The 20,735-nt window shown below is 44.0% G+C and overlaps 1 protein-coding gene across 1 annotated transcript; it reads left to right on the forward strand.

The window, feature by feature from the left end:
• Positions 1–781: 781 nt before the first annotated feature.
• Positions 782–19,030, forward strand: LOC139370717 (calcium-binding and coiled-coil domain-containing protein 2-like). Its single transcript, XM_071110369.1, has 12 exons — positions 782–847; positions 3,850–3,975; positions 5,038–5,153; positions 5,312–5,378; positions 5,484–5,639; positions 14,515–14,610; positions 14,723–14,867; positions 15,008–15,030; positions 17,464–17,622; positions 17,711–17,855; positions 17,998–18,026; positions 18,596–19,030. The coding sequence occupies exons 2-12, from the start codon at positions 3,892–3,894 to the stop codon at positions 18,758–18,760; spliced, it is 1,185 nt and encodes a 394-aa protein (XP_070966470.1). The 5' UTR covers positions 782–847; positions 3,850–3,891; the 3' UTR covers positions 18,761–19,030.
• The last annotated feature ends 1,705 nt before the right edge of the window (positions 19,031–20,735 follow it).

Raw genomic sequence — 20,735 nt, forward strand, 5'->3', positions numbered from 1 at the left:
ATCCCCTTGAGAAACTACAGTACAGCCAGTACGGGTTATGATTAGGTTTGTGCGCACTTCAAATTAATGATGGTGTTCCTGCCCTACTAATTCCAGATCTCACAAAGGCGGGATAAGTGTTTAACATATCAGCTAACCCAGTGATTTGTATATACACAATTTGTTTTCTTTTGGAAAAGTTTTATTAACACAATTCCTTTAAAAACAGCTCATACATTCTTTACATCATTTATACACATAAAAAACGTCATTTGAAGGTTACATTTAAATTTGTTAAAAAGTACGTGTTGTTAAAATCAATGAAAACAACCATGAATAAAAGTACTTTCCTTGTAGACATCAAATCTGTAAAAGCCATTTAAAATGTGTACTAATGATCTAACAAAGGTAAAACATTTTTAAGACATGAGAAACATGTTAAAAAGCCACTTTGTTAAAAGGCTGTCTTCTGTCCCTTGTACAGGAGCGGGGTGAGTGAGTCCTTATCAAACTCGCCTCATCCTGCTCTTCCGAATAGACCATCGTCCCGTCCTTCGGGGCCCAGAGGAGATCCCTCCCCTAGGCGCATCGCCCTAGGCGCCGCAGCGCTGGCAGGCCGTGGCCGCCGGGACCTAGGGTGTTGTGGGGGACCCTTCGCCTGGGGTCGAGGCCCCCTTCCTTCCGTACCACCCCAGGGCTTCCGTGGCTACCATGGCCACTGCCTGGGGGGTGGTCTCTACGTTTTTTGCTACCAGCAGGTTACGGGAGGACCACAGTGCTTCCTTCAGGCACGTGAGGGTGGGCCAGAACTTGGTGAAGGCCTTCGGTGGAATGGGCCTTCGGCCCACCCCGTACAACACGAGCTGAGGTGAGTTAACCAAATAATGTGATCTAGCAATTTGACCCATGGTTGATGCAATGCAACGTCTGTGGATCTATTCGGGCAGGAACACCACCAATACCGGTGAGGGAGACTCTTCACTGCACTTCGATTCCGAAGTGACTTTTCAGTAGCAGGTTAGGATACGGAAGTTAAAGTTAGGGAAATGGTTAGGGTTAGCGAAAATAATGTCCTAAACTGCAACGAAAAATAATTTGTATCGAAGTTCGGTGAAAAGTGTCCCATGCCTGTGACATTGGGAGAGAATCTCAATTGAATACTCCTCGCCTCCTTCTCAAAACCAAAGTCAGAGGTCCCGCCCCTCTGACCTCATCAAAGAGTTTTGAAAAGGAGGCGAGGAGACAGATTTATGACAATTTGAGATTTTCGCATGGTTGTTCACGACACCTGTGATCTCTGATAAAACGAGCACAGACTGTGACGACAGTGACCTTCAGAGCGGAGAAGTCGGAGCTCTAGGATGATGCCGAAATTACCAGATGGGATACAGTTGGTCAATTTGACTTAAAACGTTTTGTTGTTGCATTTAGCCAACCCTAACCCTTTTCCTAACCTTAACCTAATGATCATAACCTGCTACGTTAGTTATCCTAACCTGCTGCTTAGGTTCTCCCAAACCTGCTATGAAAAGTCAATTTTGAGAAAAGCTGTATCCCTTATAGACAAACCGGTTGATGCTTGAGTTTCCGACTTCAAATTCCGAGTTGGATGACAGTTCAAAACTATTTTCCCAGTTGAAGTTAATTTTTATCCTAGTTTCCAGTTGTTTTGAACGCACTGAAGTCGAAGATTTCCGAGTTCCGGGATGTTTTGAACAAACCAAGTAGCCTAGCCTATTCCGATTTGACGTTTGAGTTGCGAGTGCGACACCACTCTGAGTTGAACTGGCAGTCCAAACTTCTTGTAAGGTCAACAATTTAAATCATTTATTTGAGCTAAACAGTATAACATATTTGATCGTAATAATGACATAATTGCGTTTACTTTCATATTCGTTCTCTCTCCGTCTTTTTATTTATTTGTGGCCTTGTAACGTTACCTGCAGTATATGTTCATGGCTTGAGTAGGCTAAACAGAGTAAAACAATTTCGAATAAGGTAATAGGAAAGGGGGACACCTAGTCAGTTGTATAAATGAATGCATTCAACTTAAATGTGTCTTTCGCATTTAACCCAACCCCTCTGAATCAGAGATGCAAGGGCTGCCTTAAATCGATTTCCAAGTCGTCGGCGCCCGGGGATCAGCGGGTTAACTGCCTTGCTCAGGGGCAGAACGAGATTTTTACCTTGTCAACTCGGGGATCCTTTCGGTTACTGGCTCAACGCTCTAATCACTAGGCTACCTCACTAGGCTACCTGCCGTAACGTATTGAGTTAGAAGTGTATGTTTGACGATTTTATAAACGCCATAAATCTTCTGAAAAAAATAGCTCTATATATGAGGGCCAGGTCGGTAGGAAACCTATAAATTACACAACACATTTAAAATGAAAGTCAAACTTTGTCAAAAGGTTTTGCGAACATAACAAAGTCAGTAGTGTTGGACATGCAATACTAAAAACACCATAACATAATCTCCAAGTGATTTACATTTTGTAAATCTGTTCCAAAGTATTTCCCCGCATAATAGAGAGATATAGGCTACAATATGTGATCGTATACAAAAGTAGGCAAGGTTTGAAATTATAATGTTAAGTAAAATATTATATCTGAACCTGTCAATTTTCAGTATACAAATGATTTGTAATCATGTTCCAGCCCCCTGACCAAAAATCTGCTGTGGCGGAATCTAGTTTATGATTCCTGACCTAGGTCGTAGTACATCAGAATGTATAACGATGATGGTGTAGGCTAATTACATTTTTATGTAATATAACATTTTTGACCTTCTTGGACAATGTGTGCTGCTAAAGAAGATATATAGCCTAAGGGTTCAGTTAACAACATAAATTAAGGTTTAAGCGAGTTGCACCTGCTGCTTAGTTCAAACCTTATATTTTTTATGGGCATCTTGGCCTGCTTGTTTTCATTTAGCTATATTTCCCATTTCAGAGGTCAATGGAAAGCAGCAAAAGTGCAGGCAAATGTTTCCCAGGTAATCCCCCACTAATGCTGCGGGTGATTTGCTGCTACTCTCTGACAGCAACCATCAAACCGAACCCCAGAGACTGGGCTTGGGTATTCAAGATTAGATTATATACCTTTAGTCATGAATGTTCATTGTTTTAACCTATATTCAACAATAAATATCCATAGTCTGGAATACCTCCCTATGTTGTCAGTCTTGATTGTTTAATAACTGCATTATTGTGCAGGTGGGCTGGAGCGGAGCACCACAAAGGACACATTTGTGTGGGTAGAACCATCATTGGATCTGATAGGACAGGATCTAGTTAGAAAACAAGTGGTTTTTCGTGGTAAGACCATGTGTGCATTTTATCCTCAGACTTTTCAACTAACATGGACTTTGATATTAATCAGTGTGCTCAGTTTAGGTTACACTTTCTTGATGGTACCAGTAGGCCTATGTTAACTTCTTGATTTTATACACAAACAAATGTAAATGTACTTTTCCTTTGATATTTAAGTGATCAATATTATGCTGGGGATTACACTGACAATGATGTTGTATTCCTGATAACATACAGAGGATTCTGCAGAGTTCTATCAGCTCTGGTATGCTGATAGTAATGACCAAGTGAGAGGAGCCAGCACCCCCCTCTGCTTTAAAACCCCAAAACACAGACTACTGCCTGGAAAACAACCAGTTGGTCATCACAACACAGGAACAATACAATCCACAATATCTCAAATCCAAAGATTGTGTTTTGAAGACCATGCGTGAACTACTTGTCTTTAAAAGGCAGCACTCTCTGTTGGGATTGATGATGTTCCTCACAAGAACATATTAGCTAAAATGATCCATAGGAGAGGATATGTACATGACATAATGTGTGTTTCTGAATCTAGGAACAGGTAGAGTAAAGTGAGAGAGAGAAAAAAGAGCTGGTCATGGAGATAGAGCAACTGAAAGAGCAACATGAGACTCTGAGAAGTGTCCTGAAGGAGCAACAGCAAGAGATTGATCGCCTCAAGGTTTGTTTTCAAGTTGTTTGTTCCAACAGCAGCTTCTTTCTCAAGCTGATCTCAGATCATTTTGTATTATTCTGTAGGTTAATCCGACAAACACTCCTTTTACTATATGTTACGTTTTGCATGGTATGTATTCATTTGTGGAAGTCCATCACTCATTTAGTTTGATATGTTATGAATTACAATTCGTATTAAATGTTAAGAATTTGCAAAACGTGCAAAATGTTACGACTGAAAAATGTACAATATGTTACAAATTTGCAAAACGTATGATATTTTACGAATTATAGATAGGTGGCTAACGTTAGCTAGCTGGCTAATATTAGCTCGGCTATAGGTTAGGGTTAAGTTTAGGAGTTAGATTAAAGGGTTAAGGTTAGGGGAAGGGTTAGCTAAAAGGTTTAAGGTTAGGGGAAGGGTTAGCTAAAAGGTTTAAGGTTAGGGGAAGGGTTAGCTAAAAGGTTTAAGGTTAGGGGAAGGGTTAGCTAAAAGGTTTAAGGTTAGGGGAAGGGTTAGCTAAAAGGTTTAAGGTTAGGGGAAGGATTAGCCAAAAGGTTTAAGGTTAGGGGAAGGGTTTGCTGCAAAGTAACTAAAAAGTAGTAAGTAGTTGAAACGTTTCTAATTAGCTAAAATGCTAAAGTTATCTGTGATGAGATTTGAACTCACAAGCTTTGGGTTGCTAGACATTGCTAGACGTTCGCATTATACTCCCACCCCGACCAACAACCCTACTTTAATTTTTTTGTCTTAGTAACCATCTGTCTTTTCGTAATATATCATACTAATTTGAGTGTCCTGGATTTACATTAACTATGTTACGTGTAGTCTATGAGACCAGGCTGCCTTTCTAGACCCTAGTCTTGTGTCAGAATGGAAATGAGAATATATGTTTTATATATATGTACTACCAGTACTACTACAACTAATTATTATTGGTAGTAAAAAATAAAATACAATCTGACAGCTGTAGGCTCTACACTATACAGCTGAATACCATCAATGCTTTTCAATGGTTTCTCTCTGCTTGTCTTATTTCTAACTGTTTCTTTCCATGAATGGCTGCAGTCTCTGACATCTATTCATGAAAAATATGAACAAGCATTGATCAAGATCCAACAGCTGAAGAAGGAGCAAGAGGAGTTGAAAGGGAAGGTTGAGGTCCAAAGTGTGGAGATTGCACAGTGAGTCATTCTTGTCTCAAGCAATCCATTCAATGCATGGGAACATAGCGTTCTAGTCCAACACCTTTCCAGTCATATCATGAAATCATGCTGCCTTGGATTTTTTTGACACTAGTGTACCAATGTGGTTCCTCATGCCCCCGTGTCTGTGTAAACAGGCTGACCCCAAGGCTCAAATCTGAGCAGGAGAACCGCAGACTGAAGGATTACATTCAACTTCTACAGGTCAGCACACTCAGCAGAGTAATCAATGAGAGTGAATGCTTTTAACACACATACGCTCTTTAAAAGACTAGTTGACTAATTCATTCAACGTCATGGAATCTGCAGGAGGCTCGGACACAGTTGCACCAGGAGCAGCAGGCTTCCAACAACACCCGTAGACGTGCAGAGAAAGCCGAGAGGGAACTGGAGGAGGTCTATGAGCGCATGGAGAGCACTTCCATGACGACTGCTCAGACCAAGCAGAAGAGCAGCAAACTAGAGGTGCATTTATAGTTAAAAAAATATATATTTTACTCTCCTTTTTCTCCCCAATTTTGATCTTGTCTCATCGCTGCAACTCCCCAACGGGCTCGGGAGAGGCGAAGGTCGAGTCATGCGTCCTCCGAAACATGACCCGCCTTACCTCGCTCATTAACAACCATCAGCTTAACCCGGAAGCCAGCCACACCAATGTATCGGAGGAAACACTGTTCAACTGGCGACTGGGGTCAGCCTGCAGGCTCCCGGGCCGGCACAAGGAGTCGCTAGAGCACGATGAGCCAAGTAAAGCCCCCCCCGGCCAAACCCTCCCCTGACCCGGACAACGGCCGGTTGTGTTCAGGGTTGGGGAATAACGGATTACTTGTAGAGGATTACATGTAGAGGATTACATGTAGAGGATTACAAAACCTGTAACTGTAATCCGTTACATTACCAGCAAAAATATTGTAATCAGATTACAGATACATTTGAGGATTACATCGAGGATTACTTTTAGATTCAGAAAGGATGTTTGTGGAAAAAAAATCAGTTTTCTCAATGACAAAAAAGGTGCAAATTTAAGTTTGTTCCACCTCAGCGAGTCTGACCACAAGTCAGAGACGACTATGATGACACGCCAAAGGTGTTTGATGGATTGCGGGAAAAGAGCAGGAATAGGCTTTTGTAGGCTACAGTCCAAGCTATGTCTTCCAATGGTGCCAATGCTGTCGGCATCCAAAGATTATCCAACTTGAATAAACACTTGGAGGTAAGGATGACAGCAGTGGTGTTGTAGCCTATGGACGATACGGATATCACCTATTATTGATATTTACATAGCGCATTGATGTGAATCACACTGCTGCTCTCTCATTTAGCTATTTGCACCTTGCTGATTGTGGTTGTTGTGGATGGCTGTTCACAAATTTAAATGTGTATTTGAACCTAATAATGGTTGAATTCAAGAGGTTTAAGGTGCCTATCAATCACAGTTCACTAGACAGCCAGTGAAAAATGCGCTCTTGCAACAGTTGCATAGTGCAGATCCAAGCCTATGGAATAAAAGTGGGGCTTGTATTGCTCAATCTAATTCATGCTGACAAACAAAGAGAAATCCATAGACCTAATGGGCACATGCTCAAACTTTCACATTTTTGATAGACTTAAAGGGGCAATCAGCAGTTGTTACATCTATTTTTGGACGTATATATACAGTGCCTTGCGAAAGTATTCGGCCCCCTTGAACTTTGCGACCTTTTGCCACATTTCAGGCTTCAAACATAAAGATATAAAACTGTATTTTTTTGTGAAGAATCAACAACAAGTGGGACACAATCATGAAGTGGAACGACATTTATTGGATATTTCAAACTTTTTTAACAAATCAAAAACTGAAAAATTGGGCGTGCAAAATTATTCAGCCCCTTTACTTTCAGTGCAGCAAACTCTCTCCAGAAGTTCAGTGAGGATCTCTGAATGATCCAATGTTGACCTAAATGACTAATGATGATAAATACAATCCACCTGTGTGTAATCAAGTCTCCGTATAAATGCACCTGCACTGTGATAGTCTCAGAGGTCCGTTAAAAGCGCAGAGAGCATCATGAAGAACAAGGAACACACCAGGCAGGTCCGAGATACTGTTGTGAAGAAGTTTAAAGCCGGATTTGGATACAAAACGATTTCCCAAGCTTTCCCAAGGAGCACTGTGCAAGCGATAATATTGAAATGGAAGGAGTATCAGACCACTGCAAATCTACCAAGACCTGGCCGTCCCTCTAAACTTTCAGCTCATACAAGGAGAAGACTGATCAGAGATGCAGCCAAGAGGCCCATGATCACTCTGGATGAACTGCAGAGATCTACAGCTGAGGTGGGAGACTGTCCATAGGACAACAATCAGTTGTATATTGCACAAATCTGGCCTTTATGGAAGAGTGGCAAGAAGAAAGCCATTTCTTAAAGATATCCATAAAAAGTGTTGTTTAAAGTTTGCCACAAGCCACCTGGGAGACACACCAAACATCTGGTCAGATGAAACCAAAATTGAACTTTTTGGCAACAATGCAAAACGTTATGTTTGGCGTAAAAGCAACACAGCGCATCACCCTGAACACACCATCCCCACTGTCAAACATGGTGGTGGCAGCATCATGGTTTGGGCCTGCTTTTCTTCAGCAGGGACAGGGAAGATGGTTAAAATTGATGGGAAGATGGATGGAGCCAAATACAGGATCATTCTGGAAGAAAACCTGATGGAGTCTGCAAAAGACCTGAGACTGGGACGGAGATTTGTCTTCCAACAAGACAATGATCCAAAACATAAAGCAAAAACTACAATGGAATGGTTCAAAAATAAACATATCCAGGTGTTAGAATGGCCAAGTCAAAGTCCAGACCTGAATCCAATCGAGAATCTGTGGAAAGAACTGAAAACTGCTGTTCACAAATGCTCTCCATCCAACCTCACTGAGCTCGAGCTGTTTTGCAAGGAGGAATGGGAAAAAATTTCAGTCTCTCGATGTGCAAAACTGATAGAGACATACCCCAAGCGACTTACAGCTGTAATCGCAGCAAAAGGTGGCGCTACAAAGTATTAACTTAAGGGGGCTGAATAATTTTGCACGCCCAATTTTTCAGTTTTTGATTTGTTAAAAAAGTTTGAAATATCCAATAAATGTCGTTCCACTTCATGATTGTCCCACTTGTTGTTGATTCTTCACAAAAAAATACAGTTTTATATCTTTATGTTTGAAGCCTGAAATGTGGCAAAAGGTCGCAAAGTTCAAGGGGGCCGAATACTTTCGCAAGATACTGTATATGTCATGTACTGTCATGTTGTGTCTTGTCTCTGTCCTTTCCCTTCACCCTGTCTCCCTCTGCTGGTCGTTGTTAGGTTACCTTTTCTCCCCCAATTTCCACCAGCTGTGCCTTGTCTCCTCCTAACCACCTCGTCACCCCGTTTCCCACCTGTTCCCTTTTTCCCTCTGATTAGGTCCCTATATCTCTCTCTGTTTTTGTTCCTGTCCTTGTCGGATTCTTGTTTGTTGTGTTTCATGCCTGAACCAGACTGTCGTCATGTTTGCTGTAACCTTGTCTTGTCCTGTCGGAATCTGCCGGTCCGTCTGAGCCTACCTATGTTTGGTAATTAAAGAAGCTCTGTTTAAGTTAATTCGCTTTTGGGTCCTCATTCACGCACCGTAACAGAAGAATCCGACCAAGAATGGACCCAGCGACTTCGGATCCTCTCCACTCAGCCGTCGGGATCCAGGGAGCGATGCTAGGCAGACACGAGCAGGAAGTGTCTGCTGCTCGACATGCCGTTGAGACCCTGGCCACCCAAGTCTCCAACCTCACAGAACAGGTTCACCATCTCCGCCTCGATCCACCGGCCACTTCCAGGGCTTTCGAATCTCCGGAGCCCAGAATCAATAACCCGCCGTGTTACTCTGGGGAGCCCACTGAATGCCGCTCGTTCCTCACCCAGTGTGATATTGTGTTTTCTCTCCAGCCCAACACTTACTCCAGGAACACTGCTCGTGTCGCCTACGTCATATCTCTCCTTATTGGACGGGCTCGTGAGTGGGGCACGGCAATCTGGGAGGCAAGGGCTGAGTGTACTAACCAGTATCAGGACTTTAAGGAGGAGATGATACGGGTTTTTGATCGATCTGTTTTTGGGGAGGAGGCTTCCAGGGCCCTGTCTTCCCTATGTCAAGGCAATCGATCCATAACAGACTACTCTATTGAGTTTCGCACTCTTGCTGTCTCCAGTGGCTGGAACGAGCCGGCCTTGCTCGCTCGTCTTCTGGAGGGTCTCCGCGCAGAGGTAAAGGATGAGATTCTCTCCCGGGAGGTTCCTTCCAGCGTGGATTCCTTGATTGAACTCGCTATTCGCATTGAGCGACGGGTTGATCTTCGTCACCGAGCTCGTGGAAAGGAGCTCGCGCTCTCCGTCGCCCCCCTCTCCGCATCACTACCATCTTCCTCTGCCGGCTCGGGTGCTGAGCCCATGCAGCTGGGAGGTATCCGCATCTCGACTAAGGAGAGGGAACGGAGAATCACCAACCGCCTCTGTCTCTATTGCGGTTCCGCTGGTCATTTTGTCACTTCATGTCCAGTAAAAGGCCAGAGCTCGTCAGTAAGCGGAGGGCTACTGGTGAGCGCTACTACTCCTGTCTCTCCTTCAAGATCCTGCACTACCTTGTCGGTCCATCTACGCTGGACCGGTTCGTCAGCTTCCTGCAGTGCCTTAATAGACTCTGGGGCGGAGGGCTGTTTTATGGACGAGACCTGGGCTCGGGAACATGACATTCCTCTCAGACAGTTAAAGGAGCCCACGGCCTTGTTCGCCCTGGATGGTAGTCCTCTCCCCAGGATTCAGCGTGAGACGCTACCTTTAACCCTCACTGTTTCTGGTAATCATAGTGAAACCATTTCTTTTTTAATTTTTCGTTCACCTTTTACACCTGTTGTTTTGGGCCATCCCTGGCTAGTTTGTCATAATCCTTCCATTAATTGGTCTAGTAATTCTATCCTCTCCTGGAACGTCTCTTGTCATGTGAAATGTTTAATGTCTGCTATCCCTCCTGTTTCCTCTGTCTCTTCTTCACAGGAGGAGCCTGGTGATTTGACAGGGGTGCCGGAGGAATATCACGATCTGCGCACGGTGTTCAGTCGGTCCAGGGCCACCTCTCTTCCTCCACACCGGTCGTATGATTGTAGTATTGATCTCCTTCCGGGAACCACCCCCCCCCGGGGTAGACTATACTCTCTGTCGGCTCCCGAACGTAAGGCTCTCGAAGATTATTTGTCTGTAGCTCTTGACGCCGGTACCATAGTCCCCTCCTCCTCTCCCGCCGGAGCGGGGTTTTTTTTTGTCAAGAAGAAGGACGGGTCTCTGCGTCCCTGCATAGATTATCGAGGGCTGAATGACATAACAGTGAAGAATCGTTATCCGCTTCCTCTTATGTCTTCAGCCTTCGAGATCCTGCAGGGAGCCAGGTTTTTCACTAAGTTGGACCTTCGTAACGCTTACCATCTCGTGCGCATCAGGGAGGGGGACGAGTGGAAGACGGCGTTTAACACTCCGTTAGGGCACTTTGAATACCGGGTTCTTCCTTTCGGCCTCGCTAACGCTCCAGCTGTCTTTCAGGCATTAGTCAATGATGTCCTGAGAGACATGCTGAACATCTTTGTTTTTGTTTACCTTGACGATATCCTGATTTTTTCACCGTCACTCCAGATTCATGTTCAGCACGTTCGACGTGTCCTCCAGCGCCTTTTAGAGAATTGTCTTTTTGTGAAGGCTGAGAAGTGCACTTTTCATGCCTCCTCCGTCACATTTCTCGGTTCTGTTATTTCCGCTGAAGGCATTAAGATGGATCCCGCTAAAGTCCAAGCTGTCATTGATTGGCCCGTCCCTAAGTCACGCGTCGAGCTGCAGCGCTTTCTCGGCTTCGCGAACTTCTATCGTCGTTTCATCCGTAATTTCGGTCAGGTGGCAGCTCCTCTCACAGCCCTTACTTCTGTCAAGACGTGCTTTGAGTGGTCCGTTTCCGCCCAGAGAGCTTTTGATCTCCTCAAGAATCGTTTTACATCCGCTCCTATCCTTGTTACACCTGACGTCTCTAGACAGTTCGTTGTCGAGGTTGACGCGTCAGAGGTGGGCGTGGGAGCCATTCTTTCTCAGCGCTCCCTCTCTGACGACAAGGTCCACCCATGCGCGTATTTTTCTCATCGCCTGTCGCCGTCGGAACGTAACTATGATGTGGGTAACCGCGAACTGCTCGCCATCCGGTTAGCCCTAGGCGAATGGCGACAGTGGTTGGAGGGGGCGACCGTTCCTTTTGTCGTTTGGACTGACCATAGGAACCTTGAGTACATCCGTTCTGCCAAACGACTTAATGCGCGTCAGGCGCGTTGGGCGCTGTTTTTCGCTCGTTTCGAGTTCGTGATTTCTTATCGTCCGGGCTCTAAGAACACCAAGCCTGATGCTTTGTCTCGTCTCTTCAGTTCTTCAGTAGCCTCCACTGACCCCGAGGGGATTCTCCCTGAGGGGCGTGTTGTCGGGTTGACTGTCTGGGGAATTGAGAGGCAGGTAAAACAAGCGCTCACTCACACTCCGTCGCCGCGCGCTTGTCCTAGGAACCTTCTTTTCGTTCCCGTTCCTACTCGTCTGGCCGTTCTTCAGTGGGCTCACTCTGCCAAGTTAGCCGGCCACCCTGGCGTTCGGGGTACGCTTGCTTCCATTCGCCAGCGTTTTTGGTGGCCCACCCGGGAGCATGACACGCGTCGTTTCGTGGCTGCTTGCTCGGTCTGCGCGCAGACTAAGTCCGGTAACTCTCCTCCTGCCGGCCGTCTCAGGCCGCTTCCTATTCCCTCTCGACCGTGGTCTCACATCGCCTTAGATTTTGTCACCGGACTGCCTTCGTCAGCGGGGAAGACTGTTATTCTTACGGTTGTCGATAGGTTCTCTAAGGCGGCTCATTTCATTCCCCTTGCTAAGCTTCCTTCTGCTAAAGAGACGGCACAAATCATCATCGAGAATGTTTTCAGAATTCATGGCCTTCCGTCAGACGTCGTTTCGGACAGAGGTCCGCAATTCACGTCTCAATTTTGGAGGGAGTTTTGCCGTTTGATTGGGGCTTCCGTCAGTCTCTCTTCCGGCTTTCACCCCCAGTCTAACGGTCAAGCAGAACGGGCCAATCAGACTATTGGTCGCATCTTACGCAGTCTTTCTTTTCGCAACCCTGCGTCTTGGTCAGAACAGCTCCCCTGGGCAGAATACGCCCACAACTCGCTTCCTTCGTCTGCGACCGGGCTATCTCCTTTTCAGAGTAGCCTCGGGTACCAGCCTCCGCTGTTCTCATCTCAGTTCGCCGAGTCCAGCGTCCCCTCCGCTCAGGCTTTTGTCCAACGTTGCGAGCGCACCTGGAAGAGGGTCAGGTCTGCACTTTGCCGTTATAGGACGCAGACTGTGAGGGCTGCTAATAAGCGTAGAACTAAGAGTCCTAGATATTGTCGCGGTCAGAGAGTTTGGCTCTCCACTCAGAACCTTCCCCTTAAGACGGCTTCTCGCAAGTTGACCCCGCGGTTCATTGGTCCGTTCCGTATTTCTCGGGTCATTAATCCTGTCGCAGTTCGACTTCTTCTTCCGCGATACCTTTGTCGCGTCCACCCGGTCTTCCATGTCTCCTGCATCAAGCCCGTCCTTCGCGCCCCCGCTCGTCTTCCCCCCCCCCCCCCCATCCTTGTCGAGGGCGCACCCATCTACAGGGTCCGTAGAATTTTGGACATGCGTCCTCGGGGCCGTGGTCACCAGTACCTCGTAGATTGGGAGGGGTACGGTCCTGAGGAGAGGAGTTGGGTTCCCTCTCGGGACGTGCTGGACCGTGCGCTGATCGAGGATTTCCTCCGTTGCCGCCAGGTTTCCTCCTCGAGTGCGCCAGGAGGCGCTCGGTGAGTGGGGGGGTACTGTCATGTACTGTCATGTTGTGTCTTGTCTCTGTCCTTTCCCTTCACCCTGTCTCCCTCTGCTGGTCGTTGTTAGGTTACCTTTTCTCCCCCAATTTCCACCAGCTGTGCCTTGTCTCCTCCTAACCACCTCGTCACCCCGTTTCCCACCTGTTCCCTTTTTCCCTCTGATTAGGTCCCTATATCTCTCTCTGTTTTTGTTCCTGTCCTTGTCGGATTCTTGTTTGTTGTGTTTCATGCCTGAACCAGACTGTCGTCATGTTTGCTGTAACCTTGTCTTGTCCTGTCGGAATCTGCCGGTCCGTCTGAGCCTACCTATGTTTGGTAATTAAAGAAGCTCTGTTTAAGTTAATTCGCTTTTGGGTCCTCATTCACGCACCGTAACAGTATATACAGTGGATATATATATATATATATATATATATATCCACTGATTCTTGAAGAATATAACTTCTAAATCCCCCATGAGCTTAGTTCAACTGTTACACTCCATGGGAACCCAAAATATTCCAATGTTTGTAAACATTGTAAATGTAAACAAACACTGTGTAGCCTCATGACAAGGTTAAAATAAAAATATATATCATGGATGGTCAGTCCTTGGATACGTAGCTCTGTCTATTCATCCAAGAGTGGTTACATTTCTCCAGGCCCATCCCTCAGCTTTTTTACCAAAACAGAGGCGGGGTGGCGGTTTTGTTATTGTTTCATCAGTGGATGTGCCTTTTAAACAGCTGCATATTATCAAGATATCAAAGGGTATAACATTTATTGGAATGACTGGAATTCTAATATACTTTGGTTTTTAATGTAAAGATATCATTTAATCATATTATATTATATGTAGTAGAAAGCGATGGGTTAGAAGAAGCCTACATAACCAACCCATAAAGTAACATTTAACATCTGTATATGGCCAGCTATGTAAACTTTAACATTGATTTATCCTTCAATAGATGTTGTTTAATTGGTAAGATACATTTTATCTTCTTCTAATGCCTCTTAAGGGGAAAGTAATCTAAAACTAATGGAATGTAATTAGATTATGTTACTGAGTTTGGGTAATCCAAAAGTGATGTTACTGATTACAATTTTGGACAGGTAACTAACAGATTACATTCAGAAAGTAACCTAACCAACCCTGGTTGTGGGACAGCCCGGGAATGAACCCGGGTCTGTAGTAACACCTCTAGCACAGCAATAGAGTGCCTTAGACGGCTGCGCAACTCAGGAGGCCTAAACTAGAAGTGCTTTAAGGATATCTTAGACACTATTGAATTTTCCGATCCACCAAATGGATCTGATTTTTGTTTATCAATATATTGTTTGTTCTGTGAAGTTAGTCCACCTGTAAATGAATAGAGAACACACTAACCTTATTCTCTTGGCTGATCACGAGTTGCCTGTTCTCTCCTCCCAGATGCAACTTTTAGAGTTACGCAGAATCATTGAGGAGAAAGAAAACATAGCAGAGATGGCTAAAGTAGAAAATGAGGAGTTGTCCAGAGAAAATCAGGTGATTGCTATGAATTTTGCTACTATTTACTAGTCATTCAATTTTTTCATTGTTTTTACTGTAGAGTTGGTGATGTTTTCTCAGCATGGAGTTTTCCACTGTATTCTGTCAGGACCTCAGAAGAGATATTGAGAGACTTCGCAAGGAGTTCACTGACCTCCAGACTGTGTCCTTGGAGCCTCCCAGCCCTTATGGCTCTCCAGCTGACCCCACCCCTACTGAGGAGCAGCAGCTAGATGTACTATCTGAGACCCCAGGTAATCTCAATTATCCAGCTGTTGGAAAGCCTCACCTTAATATTCCTGAATCAGAAATGAACGCCACTTGGGCCTCATGAACACTCTTTCTTGAAAAATAACAAAACGTGTTCAATTCTGACATATGATTTCATTTGCAGACACTGCTCCAAACTCCGAGGAGGTATGTAGAGTCATTCCTATGGTATAAATCTGGGGTCCCCAATTACATTCAACCCAATTTTTCTTTGAGCGGATGGTCAGGAAGCCAGAACATAGTTGTAAATCATTTGTACACTTCAAATTGACCTAAAGAATCTCAAACAGATAAAGTATTTGACAAAAACAGAATAATTTCAAACCTTGATTACATGGGGATACGATCACATATATCTATTTATACGTGGGAATAGTTGGGAACAGATTTCCTAAATTAAAATCACTTTGGGCTGATTTCCTGATTTCCTTCTTTTAAAGTCTGTTATGTGTGTTTGTGTTCTTTTTTGTGGCTCATAAAAATCCCGGCGCGCCTATAGGGGAACCCTGTGGTTATACATGGTATAAATGCAGTTTACACGTTTACAACAAGATACACTAGTGATTTGGGATCAAAGGGTTGATTTCACAATGGTTTATGCACCATCATTTCTGTACTACACTATAGTTAACTATCCATCTATCTGGTATTACCACTTACAGAGCCTTCAGAAAGTATTCACACCCCTTCACTTACAGAGCCTTCAGAAAGTATTCACACCCCTTCACTTACAGAGTCTTCAGAAAGTATTCACACCCCTTCACTTACAGAGCCTTCAGAAAGTATTCACACCCCTTCACTTGCAGAGCGTTCAGAAAGTATTCACACCCCTTCACTTACAGAGCCTTCAGAAAGTATTCACACCCCTTCACTTACAGAGCCTTCAGAAAGTATTCACACCCCTTCACTTACAGAGCCTTCAGAAAGTATTCACACCCCTTCACTTACAGAGCCTTCAGAAAGTATTCACACCCCTTCACTTACAAAGCCTTCAGAAAGTATTCACACCCCTTCACTTACAGAACCTTCAGAAAGTATTCACACACCTTCACTGACAGAGCCTTCAGAAAGTATTCACACCCCTTCACTTACAGAGCCTTCAGAAAGTATTCACACCCCTTCACTTGCAGAGCCTTCAGAAAGTATTCACACCCCTTCACTTGCAGAGCCTTCAGAAAGTATTCACACCCCTTCACTTACAGAGCCTTCAGAAAGTATTCACACCCCTTCACTTACAGAGCCTTCAGAAAGTATTCACACCCCTTCACTTACAGAGCCTTCAGAAAGTATTCACACCCCTTCACTTACAGAGCCTTCAGAAAGTATTCACACCCCTTCACTTACAGAACCTTCAGAAAGTATTCACACCCCTTCACTTACAGAACCTTCAGAAAGTATTCACACCCCTTCACTTACAGAGCCTTCAGAAAGTATTCACACCCCTTCACTTACAGAGCCTTCAGAAAGTATTCACACCCCTTCACTTACAGAGCCTTCAGAAAGTATTCACACCCCTTCACTTACAGAGCCTTCAGAAAGTATTCACACCCCTTCACTTACAGAACCTTCAGAAAGTATTCACACCCCTTCACTTACAGAGCCTTCAGAAAGTATTCACACCCCTTCACTTACAGAGCCTTCAGAAAGTATTCACACCCCTTCACTTACAGAGCCTTCAGAAAGTATTCACACCCCTTCACTTACAGAGCCTTCAGAAAGTATTCACACCCCTTCACTTACAGAGCCTTCAGAAAGTATTCACACCCCTTCCCTTACAGAGCCTTCAGAAAGTATTCACACCCCTTCACTTACAGAGCCTTCAGAAAGTATTCACACCCCTTCACTTACAGAGCCTTCAGAAAGTATTCACACCCCTTCACTTACAGAGCCTTCAGAAAGTATTCACACCCCTTCACTTACAGAGCCTTCAGAAAGTATTCACACCCCTTCACTTTGTACACATTTTGTTTTGTTACAACCTGTATTTTAAATGGATTATATTGAGATTTTGTTCCACTGGCCTACACACAATATACCCCATAATGTCAAAGTAACTTGTTTAACAAATTAGTTAAAAATGAAAAGCTGAAATGTTTTGAGTCAGTAAGTATTCAAGCCCTTTGTTATGTCAAGCCTAAATAAGTTCAGGAGTAAAAATGTGCTTTACAAGTCACGTAAAAAGTTGCATGGACTCACTCTGCGTGCAATAACAGTGTTTAACATGATTTTTGAATGACTACCTCATCTCTGTACCCCACACATACAAGTATATATGTAAGGTCCCTCAGTCAAGCAGTGAATTTCAAACAGGCTCAACCACAAAGACCAGGGAAGTTTTTCAATGCCTCGCAACGAAGGGCACCCACTGGTAGATGGGTAAAAAGAAAAGCAGACATTGAATATCCCTTTGTGCATGTTGAAGTTATTAATTACACTTTGGATGCATCCAGTCACTAGAAAGATACAGGCATCCTTTCTATCTCAGTTACCGGAGAGGAAGGAAACTGCTCAGGGATCTCACCATGAGGCCAATGGTGACTTTGATATTATTACCACTTAAGACCTGTACCTGTCCCATAGTTGTCCTTGCAGTGTCGTCACTGCCATGAGTGGTTCCCTGGCATCACCCAGGATGAGCTGGGGCTGCATGAGGACAGCCACAGACTGTGTCCCTACTGCACCCTCATCTGTGACGGAGTGGAGCAGACTATATTTGAAGACCACATCTTCAGCCATGAGGTGTAGAGATGCCACATCCTCACAACCATTTATACAGAGAGTTGCTGAGAGTAGACTAAATCTGATACTCTACTGAATATATTCCCAGGAGTTCACTGACCTCCAGGCTGCTCCAGTGTCCATGGAGCATCCCAGCCCTTATGGCTCTCCAACTGACCTCACCCCCACTGAGGAGCAGCAGCTAGATGTACTATCTGCCTGTCTACTCTCTGGGAACCACTATGAGACCCCAGGTAATCTCAATTCTCCAGTTGTTGGAAAGTCTCACCTAAATATTCCTGAATGAGAAATGAACGCCACGTGCCTCACGGACACTCCTCCTTGAAAAATAACAAAACATGTTCAATTATGATTGACATATGATTCTGTTTGCAGAAACTGCTCCAAACTCCCAGGAGGAAGAGGTATGTAGAGTCATTCCTATGGTATAAATCAGGGGTGTCAAACTCACTTCCTGGAGGACCGTGTGTCTCCTGGTTTTGTTATTTACTTTAAATTACTGACCAATTGAATACCTAGACAATCAGGTGAGGGGGATGTGTTACTAAGGGAGGAGTGAAACCCCGCTGGTACTCGGCCCTCGAGGACTGGAGTTTGACATCCCTGGTATACATCACGTGTCAAACTCATTCCACGGAGGGCCGAGTGTCTGTGGGTTTTCGCTCCTCCATTTTACTTGATTGATGAATTAAGGTCACTGATTAGTAAGGAACTCCCCTCACCTGGTTGTCTAGGTCTTAACTGAAAGGAAAAAACCAAAAGCCGTTGACACGGGCCCCTCCGTGGAATGAGTTGGACACCCCTGATATACATGGTATAAATGCAGTTTACACGTTTACAACAAGATACACTAGTGATTTGGGATCAAAGGGTTGATTTCACAATGGTTTATGCACCATCATTTCTGTACTACACTATAGTTAACTATCCATCTATCGGATGTTACCACCTAAGACATGTGCCTGTCCCATAGTTGTCCTTGGAGTGTCGTCACTGCCATGAGTGGTTCCCTGGCATCACCCAGGATGAGCTGAGGCTGCATGAGGACAGCCACAGACTGTGCCCCTACTGCACCCTCATCTGTGACGGAGTGGAGCAGACTATATTTGAAGACCACGTCTTCAGCCATGAGGTGTAGAGATGCCACATCCTCACAACCATTTATACAGAGAGTTGCTGAGAGTACACTAAATCTGATACTCTATGGATGATGCTCCTAACAACCCATCATACAGAGAGTTTCTGAGAGTAGACTAAAGATGATACTCTATGGATGATGCACCTAACAACCCATCATACAGAGAGTTGCTGAGAGTAGACTAAATCTGATACTCTACGGATGATGTTCCTAACAACCCATCATACAGAGAGTTGCTGAGAGTAGACTAAAGATGATACTCTACGGATGATGCTCCTAACAACCCATCATACAGAGAGTTGCTGAGAGTAGACTAAAGATGATACTCTACGGATGATGCTCCTAACAACCCATCATACAGAGAGTTGCTGAGAGTAGACTAAAGATAATACTCTACGGATGATGTTCCTAACAACCCATCATACAGAGAGTTGCTGAGAGTAGACTAAAGATGATACTCTACGGATGATGCTCCTAACAACCCATCATACAGAGAGTTGCTGAGAGTAGACTAAATCTGAAACTCTACGGATGATGTTCCTAACAACCCATCATACAGAGAGTTGCTGAGAGTAGACTAAAGATGATACTCTACGGATGATGCTCCTAACAACCCATCATACAGAGAGTTGCTGAGAGTAGACTAAATCTCATACTCTACGGATGATGTTCCTAACAACCCATCTAGGACATTATAAAACAAAAATGTATATCCACCTGTTCATAAATGTTCTCTTGTCTAAGACTGTCCATTCTTAATTTCAGTCTTAGTAGAGATTTGCCTCCATTGCTGGTCAATAGGAATGTATTGCTTTGCTTTTTAATGGTTTCTCTATTGTTATAAACTACGTTTACTTTGGCTTATTGCACTATACTGACTCTCTCCCCTTAAACCTGCTGCTAATATATGTGTTGCATATTAGAGTCAAATGATTCATGCCCAAATGATTCATGCCCAAATGATTCATGCCCAAATGATTCATGCCCAAATGATTCATGCCCAAATTATTCATGCCCAAATTATTCATACCCAAATGATTCATGCCCAAATGATTCATGCCCAAGTTATTCATACCCAAATGATTCATGCCCAAATGATTCATGCCCAAATGATTCATGCCCAAATGATTCATACCCAAATGTTTAACGGTCAAATGATTGAAAGTTGAAATGGGATTAATGTGGGAAGAATTTTGTTGTTGTTATATTCACAGTTGTCTTGACATGAAATAAACATTGTTTTGTATCATGAACTACAATATTCAAAGAATTACTATGCTATTTAAATAGAAGGTTGTTGAATATAATGAATAATACAACAACAACAAATGAATGAATGACAACTGCCTCAGAACATAACATTTGTAACCTAGTTTTCATCTCCAGCTATGTATTCCACCTAGTCAGAAGTGACTTTTTCGTAGCAGGTTAGGAGAACTTATGCAGCAGGTTAGGAGAATTAACGTAGAAGGTTAGGAGACTGAGGTTAAGGTTAGGGTTAGTTACATTGCTCTCCTAACCTGTAACGAAAAGTAACATCCGGTCGTAGCTGTACTCCATCTAGTCACAACCAGAGAGGAGGGCTGACAGCAGCCAATAGTGTGGCTCTGCAGATGATTGGGAATCCAATGCATGTAGCCTGATCAGTCATTAATTAGGCTAAATGACTTGACAAAAATGTTTGTTAGAGGAATTTTACAACCCTAATTTAACTGTAAAGAAACGCTCCACTTCACTAGAGGGTGCTTTTTGGCCCTGGTCAAAAGTAGTGCACTATAAGGGGAATAGGGTGCTATTTGGAATACACAGTCTGACATGTTATATAGAAAAGGAGGAATGAGGAGAAGAAAAAAGAACCCTGGTTAATTTTTCTAAATGTTTGTATTGTAATAATTACTGTCTAGTGGGAATTTCTGTTAAGTTGGGTTTTCGTTGACGTCTTTATTTTCTGTTTACATTTTCAGACGCATCGTTT

The sequence above is a fragment of the Oncorhynchus clarkii genome, chromosome 17, assembly GCF_045791955.1.
Source record: "Oncorhynchus clarkii lewisi isolate Uvic-CL-2024 chromosome 17, UVic_Ocla_1.0, whole genome shotgun sequence".
Classification (NCBI taxonomy): domain Eukaryota; kingdom Metazoa; phylum Chordata; class Actinopteri; order Salmoniformes; family Salmonidae; genus Oncorhynchus; species Oncorhynchus clarkii.